Consider the following 9679-nt stretch of genomic DNA (forward strand, 5'->3'; position numbering starts at 1 on the left):
ATTTGGACTTGTCTCCACAATTTATTATGTTTTGTTTAACTAAATTGCATTTATCACATTTTTGTTTAAAATATTAGACTTAATTCAGTGTAATGTTTATTTATTTGGTAATACAGAGGTGGTCAGTGTAATGAAAGTATAAAAATTACGGAAGTTTGTGTAGCTGTAAAAAACTGAGAGATAGTTTGTATAATTTCGCTAAAACTCAAGGGGTATCAGTGTAATTTACTCTATATATTATTATTTTTTGTCTTCATGTTTAATATCTTCAAATATAATAACTTTTCCATGCAAAATTATTATTTTTAATATTCTGTCCAATTAAATATTAAATATAAATGCTCAAATAGAGTTAAAAAAATGTTAACTACATATGTAAGTGATAAAATATAAATAAAAAAAAGCAAGCAACATAATAAACATTGAACAATTCAACAGATATTCATTATCATATTACATAACCATACTAAACCCAATAAAATTTCCAAGAACCATGCACCACAAAAAACTCATTCCAACTTTTATTTAACTATAACAAAAATAATCATAGTTGGATATATATATATTTGAGTTGATTGATCAATCAGTAAAACCAGCAATAGTTGCATGTGGCTTAAGGGCCTTAGCATCAGGACTAGGTTCAACAGAAGGATGTGGCTGAAGTGGTGTTATATTAATAAGTTCCTCAGGTAAATCTTTAATACCCTTAAGATAAAAAGTGTAGAAAATCTTAAATGGGAACACAATTTGATGCAACTTCACTTGTCCTTTAACACCTTCAAAAATACCAGAACCACCAGTGACAGAAATATAAGTGTCCTCATAAGTTAGGTATGCTCCTTGTGCTGTTAAGTGACCATAGTTTCCAAAGTAAAAGCTATAGATAGCTTCATATCTGTCTCCATTCTTTGATGCTTTGTTTTGGATCAAAATGCATAGTCCTGCTGTTATACCAATGCGCTTTTGCAAATCACCAGTGTATAACTGTATAGTGCATCAACAAATTAACAATATATAATAAAAGATTACATGATGTAATTAATGAGGGTAAAGTATCTCACGAGTAAATAACTTATCTCCTCCCACTAGTACAAATATAACATGTGTATTATTTTGTATAGTTTAAAAAAATTGTATAAAATAATTAAACATGACATATGTCATGATTTTAGTAGCCGGAGGTGAAAACTTATCTCTTTGTGCCAAGAGATACTTTATTCTCTAATGTAATATGGTAGTTGGTATATTAAATCCCACATGAATGATTAGGCATATTTTCTGAATCATAAAAGGGTGACTTAGCGCACGAGTCTTCAACTTAGTGGGGTCTAACAATGTTAAATGTACTTTTTCATAGCTCCCCAAACTAAAAAACTATTTCAGAATTTGAACATGTGATCTCATAACCATTAAGCAACAACCTTACTGTTTCCAAAATTTCCTGAATCATAAATCATATTATATATTTACATGGTCGGATCTTAAAATAGTTTCCACAAGGCTTCCACTAAGTGGGGTTTGGGAGGTAAATATATGCAGCTTTAACTCCACCAACGGAGATGTTATTCCAAGGATTTGAACATATAACTTCAAGATCATTAAGCAACCATTTTAGTGCTTTTAGGGTTTTACAATATAATCTAAAAGAATACATAATGTAATATGGTAGTTGGTATCTTAAATCCCACATGAATCATTAGCCATATTTTCCGAGTCATGCATAAAAAGGTAGTTCAGTTTACGAGGTTCTCACTTAGTGGGATCTAAGAATGGTGGACGTATGCAGTCGTAAATCCACAAACAGAGAGACTATTTCCATGATTTGAACACATGACATGATTATTAAGCAAAAACCTTCCCAGGATTTTCTGAATCATAAATCATATTATATGTTCACATAGTTGGATCCTAATTTGACATCCTTTGGCCATTCATATTGCATGATTTCTATGATACTAACCACAAGGCAATATGATTGAACGAAATGGTTTCATATTATAATGTTATAGTGACAAGAAATTAAAATTTTAAATGTTGAATGAATAAAAATAACAAAAAGTTAGGTCCAAAATATTAAATAAAAGTAAGTTACCTTGTTGCTGAAGGGAACTAGATCACCAAGGGAATTCACAGGCCTGTTGCTCAATCGAAGGTAAACTGGGCTTCCACGGTCACGCTCGTTGATCTCATACACATGCAACTCTTGAATTTTTTCTGAAAAATAAAGCATTAAAACAAAAGGAATCAACATAAAAAACCAAAGGTGTTAATTTTTTTATACAACTCTTTTCCCCCTTCCTAAATGGTGTTAATTTTAAGTCGCCATTTCAAATTGTGGACCGCATCACATGATGTAGCCGCAATATTGCGGTTGAGGTGACCATCTCAACTGCATCACACTGCACTTATGGTGTGACAATGAATCATAATAATGTGGCCGATTCAGGTCGCAACACAACCACATTAAACCATATTTGGGTCGTATCATTCTGCATCGGACTACATTAAATTTAAAAATATTTTTTTAATCGAAATTATGGGTAAAGAGATAATCGAACCAGCTTCAATTGGCTGAGCCTGGCTTTTGCAAGAGAATGACTTTCTGGGCACTGAAGACAAGTGAGTGGTGCTGAGGTTGAGACTTTTAGTGACAAATGAGTTAGATGAAGTGTATGGTAAGAAACTTTTGGCAACTGGGGCTGTGAGCAATGACCCTGGGTGGATGCTGCTAGGGTTAACTGAGGTTCTCAAAGTGTAGCTTGAGCAAGCCATTATTCTTGATTAATTGATCAGAGTTTTCACAACTTGCTTATTAGAGAACTTGTGTGAAAATATGAGGGTGACATTGGTGTTTTATATATAGGCGTAAAGAATATAAAAAAACGATTGTTCGATGAGAATAAAGTATTTTCTTATACTAGAAGATAACTTATTTTCTTAAATCGACTTATTGTTTGACATGTATCTTATTTACCTTCCTTCTAGAAGTTTTCATTTTAAGCACATGCATCTTATTTATCAAACAATGAATGAATTTAAGAAAATAAATTATCTTTTAATATAAAAAGATACTTTATTCTCGTTTTTTATATAGTTAGTATCGGAAATAATCCTAAATAGTAAAGGAGTATAGTAAAATGAACTTGGCCAAAGAAGTGTGAAACATATGGGGAGTTCAAATTTGAAGAATTTGGACGGTAAAATAAAGAGTGCCTCATTTTCCAAAATGCTTATAATAAATAATGACACTAGGTAATCAACGTGCAACATTTGTGATTAATGGACTTTTGAGAAATTCCCAAATGCTTATACAAGACCTTCAGATTCGTAAATGGACGGAGAAATTGAAGCTTATTATTCTGTATTTGTGTGCAACTACCACATGCTTCTAAATTTCTTGGCCTATTGCAACATACTAATAGTTCATGTTAAAATCCAAACACAATAATAAATAAAGAGGTGATCCACTTACTTTATACTTTATTCATCAGTTCTACGAAAATCTAATAATTTAGAGTCTAAACTTTAGATTTACTCATTGATTTATACTATTTGATTTCCCTATAATTAATAGCTAAAATATAAAGTAAGTTTTCAAGTACTCCTTGAGTTTTTGAGGATAAGACACATATTAAAAAGTTTTTATTATGTTCATTTTTATAAGATATTTTACATTTCTTATAAAACATTTACCATTTTTTCCATTTGTTTCTATTAAAAACTTTGACTTTTTTTAATTGCTGCCACTGATATTATTAATTAATGAACAATATTGAACAAGAAGATAATGTGTTTTAAAAAATAAAAAAAATAAATATTTTTATTAATATGTACTATTTAATTTGAAGTATCTTATAATAAGGAATTGAGGACGAATGAAACATAAACTCTCCAAGAATGTAAATATGAATGTACCTAACACGAGACAGACCATTTTACCATAGGATTCTCTTGTTACCTTCCTTTTATAAGTGAAATGAGAAAAATGCAAATAATGGAATGATTAAAATGATAAGGATTAATTTGGGTAAAGAAAATTTTAGATTCATAAGTTAGTTATAGATGGGAAAAGCGTTAGACATCGGATATCACCATTATAAGAATGATGTCTTGATGGATAATATGAATATTCATTCAAAAAATTAATTTTATACTTTATATATTATTATGTTTTGAAAAGGATCAGAAAATGACTTTTATTTTTAGTGTCTAACGGTAAGTAATATATTCCAATACACCCATAGTTGCAAAAAGGGGAATAAAGCTACATTTTTTTTAAATGTATGAAAACGATTTTTATATTTTATATGTTTAAAAGATATTCAAGATAATAAAGAGTATGCCAACATGCCTTCATCCATAGGGAGACAACTATGTTTTTATTTTCACATTTAAAATAAAATCAAACAAAGAAGTATGCCAAAATATACATATTACAACTTTAGTTTTATTATTACATATATAAAAAGAAACCAAACATAGAAGTTCATCAATAAATAAATAAATAAATAAATAAATATATTTACTCTATCCTAGTATGCAAACAAATCAAACATTTGCCAACTGAGAGGGTTATGGCTAACCACCAAGTGAATAAGATATGACTTACGTGGCTATCGACCATGCCTAGATGGCTGAAATAATTGAGGGAAAGGACAACACTCATAAGACATGGCGTAATCAGCTTTTGAAAAACCACAAACCTCTACTATGGGACTAACATGCCGCTTGAGCAGCACAAATACTATTACAGAGATGAACACGTCATTTAAACACTATTAGCTACCATATGCCATACGGCAAGGACATGCATAATATACGCCTACAATGGCGTGAACAAGCAACAAAATGACACACCTTGAAAAAAACACTGCCATCTGGAGTATAAACACAATAAAGCCGCTTGACATAGATAAATTAGCCCACACCAGTCTAGACATACTTAGCAGAATGACTTGTCATGATTAATATATCATATTATGGAGCATGCTTCACTCAACTCTCTATAAATAGGGGACTCCCCCCGTAATGAAGCTTTCACTTACATTGTCACACATACTTACTATCAATATACACATAATTCTTAATGCAAATTCACTTAGTAATGATTATTCCATACAAATGATCTCAAGTAGATTACTAAAATCTAATGTCTCAATCAATTAGCAACTTATGCATCAAAGCTCCATGTCTATCAACTTTACTCTTAAGATTAAGATTTATGACCCGCATAACACACATCTATGTCTAGTAGTCTATGCATGCAAAGTTAAGTTAAATGTAACACCTCAAAGTTGAGTTAATTAAATACATCACCTTCTAATGTTGTGGATCATAGTATCTATACTATCTATACTTACTATAATATAAAGGCAAAACATGCCTCAAGGGTTTTAAGGTAATTTAATAGGCGTAATTTCTATATTCCAACTTTGCCCATACTACTAATAAACCATATACCTAGTGTTCATATACCATGCGCCATGTATTAAAGGTTAGATTTGGATTTATGAAATTATTAGCTAATAATGACTTTATTGGAGTTATTAGCTACATTTATCCTCTCATTCATAACTACAGCAGCATAATGGTAGGGATTCATTTGAATAATGATTATTTGTCTCTAAGATCACGAGTTCTAGTCGCGGGAGGCTCCCCTTTATGGGGAATAAAATGCTATAGGGGATATTTAAGCTTGTGGGTGACACACTCAGTGTATTCATGGGCTAGAGAGATCGCATGTCAGGACTGGGTGTTACTAGTGATACGTTCAGTATATTCATGGGTCCGGGAGGTCGCATGTCAGAATTGAGGTGTTACATGGAGCACTTCAAAGAAGTTAATTTGAAGAATGGAACCAAGAGACGGGAGTGCCTACATTGTCACAAAAATTATGCTATGATTAGTAGTGGATCAACCAGCCATTTGATAAGGCATTTAGGTGATTGTCTTGTTTACAAGAACCTCATAACAAGCCAAAAAGAGCTAAACTTGCAGCCAGCAAAATCCATGGTTAATGCAAAGCCTTCTGGGCCACTATTGGTCAATCCTAATGTTAAATATGATAATGCAAGACAAAGAGAAACAATTGCTCAGTGGATTATGAGGCATGAACATTCATTCAGCATTGTGGACGAAAAGAGTTTCATATTTATAATGAAATGTTGCAATATCTCATATGAGAAAATCAATCGAAAAACAATGAAGAACTATTGTGTTACAATTTATGAGACTGAAAAAAGAAATTGAAGTCAACATTAAGAGATGTAAGCAAAATTTGCTTGACCATAAATTTGTGGAAATCATAAAATCAAAAGATAAAATACATGGTGTCGACTGACCATTTTATTGATGCTAATTGGGTTTTACAAAAATGTATTCTTAGTTTTTTGCATGTTCATCCACCTCGACATAGTGTTGATATTATTGATGTGATTTTAAAATGTCTCAAAGATTAGGGCATAGAAAGTAAAGTATATAGTGTGTTAGTGGATAATGTAGCTTATAAAGATAAGTGCTTGAAGGAATTAAAAGTTTTGTTTTCAAGACATGTGAAACTAGTTTTGGATGGGAAGTCGTTTCATGTGCATTGTTTTCCACATATATTGAACTTAATTGTTCAATATGACTTAGGAGGAATAGTAACAATAATTGAAAAAATCTATGAAAATATGAAGTTCATCAACTATTTTGAAGCAATATTGCATACATTCTCCTAAGTACTTCAACATATAAAATTTGGTGGTAAAAAAATTAGTCCTTGATTGTTCTATATGTTGGAACTCCACCTACAACATGCTTTCAATTTCAATATAGTTCAAGGAAGTGTTTCCACGATTCCAAGACTGAGAACCAAGGTATGCTTCTCTTCTAGAGGCAAATGAATGGGAAAGGTGGAGAAAGTGGCTAAGCTATTAGAGGTATTTAATTTTGCTACAAATATTGTTTCTGGTAGTCAATATCCAACTCCTAATTTATATCTTGCTGAGATATATATGATTACGCAAATTTTAGATAGTGTTGTTTATGATGAGTTTGATTTTATGCGAGATATGACTTGTGCGATGAAGGATAAATTTGATAACATTAGAGTGAGTGTAATCTTGTTACGCCTCTTATAAGTATTTTGGACCCTACAATTAAGATGATAGGTATTAAAATGTGTTTTCAATTAATTTACCATAAAGATGAAGTTCAAATAAATATTGAACAAGTATACAATGATTTAAATGATATGTATAGTGAGTATAATGCTCTATTTAGTGAGAATGTTAGAGAACACTCCACTAAAACTAATGCTAGTCAAACTGACTTTCCTTTGGAGTCATCAATCTCTTCAAGTTTGTAATTATTAATGGATTATATTCAAGAATAACAGACTGTCCCTTCTATAAAATCAGAGGTTGATGATTATTTAAATGAGACAACACACAAGTCTAAAGATAATGGGCACATGTCCTTTTATACTTTGGAATGGTCGAAGTTGAATAGTGGAAAGTATCAAGTTTTATCTCATGTGGGAACATATATTCTTCCCATTCCAATATTTATTGTGGTTTCAGAGTCCACCATTAGTGTTGATGGGAGAGTCATTGACTCATATCGAGCTTCTTTGCATCCAAATATAGTGGAAGCTTTAATTTGTGGCGGTGATTGGATTCGAATATTGCATGGGATTAGAAATAAGCCTAAGGAAACATAGTTTATCTTATGAATAAATATTCCTAGTATTTAAAATATATATTAATGATAATTTGATATTAAGATTGTTGTTTTTTAGATGGAGCATGCCCCTACAGTAATTCCAGTAATCTTATAATATTCTATCTTCACCATAAATATGTATGTTTCTTTTTTAAATTGCCAAGGGTGATTATTACTGTTGTTAGCTAATACAATCTCTATATGTTTTTAATTATTTGAGGTAGATCAATCAAAATTTTGAGTAGCATGGAGAATGATAGTCTTTGATAACTAAAAATATTTTTTTAATAGTTATGTCTTAGTGTATGGATTTGAAATTTGGATATTTTATGGCTATTTATAAAATCTCATCCTTATATATATATAATGTTGTTTTGAATATTTTTCTAAAATGTGATGAATCTATTAAAAGTTTGAAACTATTTTATATGCTCAATTTTAAAATATGTATGTTTTAGACTTATAAATAAAATAATAAACCTTTTGTAGTATTTTTGAAAAAATAAATTAATTATTTGAGTTGTCCAAATGAACCAATTTGAGCTGAACCGAATAGTTTGTGAACTTTAACCAAGCCGAACTCGAGCTAAAAAATAACTCATATCGAGCTGCAGTCGAGTTTTGAGTTGAGCAAATTCTCATCATGCTAAATCGAACTCAACTTTGGTTCGACTCGATTCAGCTTGTTTCCAGCCCTACACTTGGGTGTTAGTGAGTTTAAGACTTGCGCTCTTAGCCTACTAGGATCTTTGTTATGTAGAAAAACAATATTCTTTGTAACCCAACCACATTACAACCATACTGAAGACTTTAGTGATTCATATTGTATACTATTGTTGATGATTATGAGACAATATCAAAACTGATTTTGTTGTTTGTTCAATGCATGCTAATGAGAGAAATACACTACTTGAGAGAGTGAAAAAACACTTTGAGAGAAATGCACTTCCTGCTTTAATGACATATGAATTGTTTATTGATGAGGTGTTATAGTGGTTGTATAACTAAGTATGATATGCATAATGTAGACACCACCCGTTGTCTTAAGTCTTGAATTTCAATATTGTTACTTGCCAAATTGTGTGAACAACACTATTTGAGTTTCATTATATGACCATTGTAGTATGATTCATATTTGTGAAAACCCAAGTATGTTTTTGAAAACTCTACTTTGGACTTTGGTTTGAGAACAAAAAAATTTCTAAGTTGGGAGAGTTGTTAAGTGTCAAAATATTGTATTTGAACTATTAAATTTGTAACACATTAATTCTTTACTTAATCCAATTTGCTAGCTAATTGATCCTAAAAGCATAAAATATATTGAATACCAAATACTACCTTTAAAGTATTTGTTCAGGCCAAAATTGAAGGAATTATTGCAAAAAGCTATGTTCTGGATAAAAGCAAGGATTCAGCTATGAGTAGTCTGAGTAAAATTGTGACACTACATTCATTCACCATTGGGTCGAGCTGAATTTTTGGATATGTTGTTCCCAACAGATGGATCTTCAATATGAATGGTCAGATCAACGAAATATGAAAAATTGGTTGCGTTAAACACCATTCTTGCACAACGCAAGTTGGGAAAGTTTTGGCATAAACATTCTGTTTCGTATATGTTAAGCTCAAGTCTGGGCTCAGAGGAAAAAGGAAATATGCTCAGTGCAAGGAGGTCCGCTCAATGCAAGTTGGTGCGTTGAAAGGTCTCGTCTAACTATACGAAGCTTGTGCTCATATGATATATATATATATATATATATATATATATATAATTTTAACAATTACTCCATATCCATGAATTAACTTATTTTAGAAGTTAATAGAATTTTCTCAATGCACATTTTTATGTATGTATTTTTTCTGTCGTTCGTGCGATTAACATATATTATAGATTAAAGTACATTAGTATCCTATGATATTTTGTGAAATTATATAAATTATTCTTCCATTTTTCATTCTTACAAAATTCCCTCTA

General features: G+C 31.0%; 1 protein-coding gene across 1 annotated transcript; it reads right to left on the reverse strand.

Annotated features, from left to right (window-relative positions):
• On the reverse strand, positions 463 to 2810 carry LOC109354114 (allene oxide cyclase, chloroplastic-like). The gene is made up of 3 exons (XM_019596469.1): positions 2559 to 2810; positions 2093 to 2214; positions 463 to 984 (listed from the first exon to the last, which is right to left on the reverse strand). Exons 1-3 carry the CDS (start codon positions 2770 to 2772, stop codon positions 580 to 582), a joined length of 741 nt encoding a protein of 246 aa, XP_019452014.1. The 5' UTR covers positions 2773 to 2810; the 3' UTR covers positions 463 to 579.

Source organism: Lupinus angustifolius, chromosome LG08, assembly GCF_001865875.1.
Source record: "Lupinus angustifolius cultivar Tanjil chromosome LG08, LupAngTanjil_v1.0, whole genome shotgun sequence".
Lineage (NCBI taxonomy): Eukaryota > Viridiplantae > Streptophyta > Magnoliopsida > Fabales > Fabaceae > Lupinus > Lupinus angustifolius.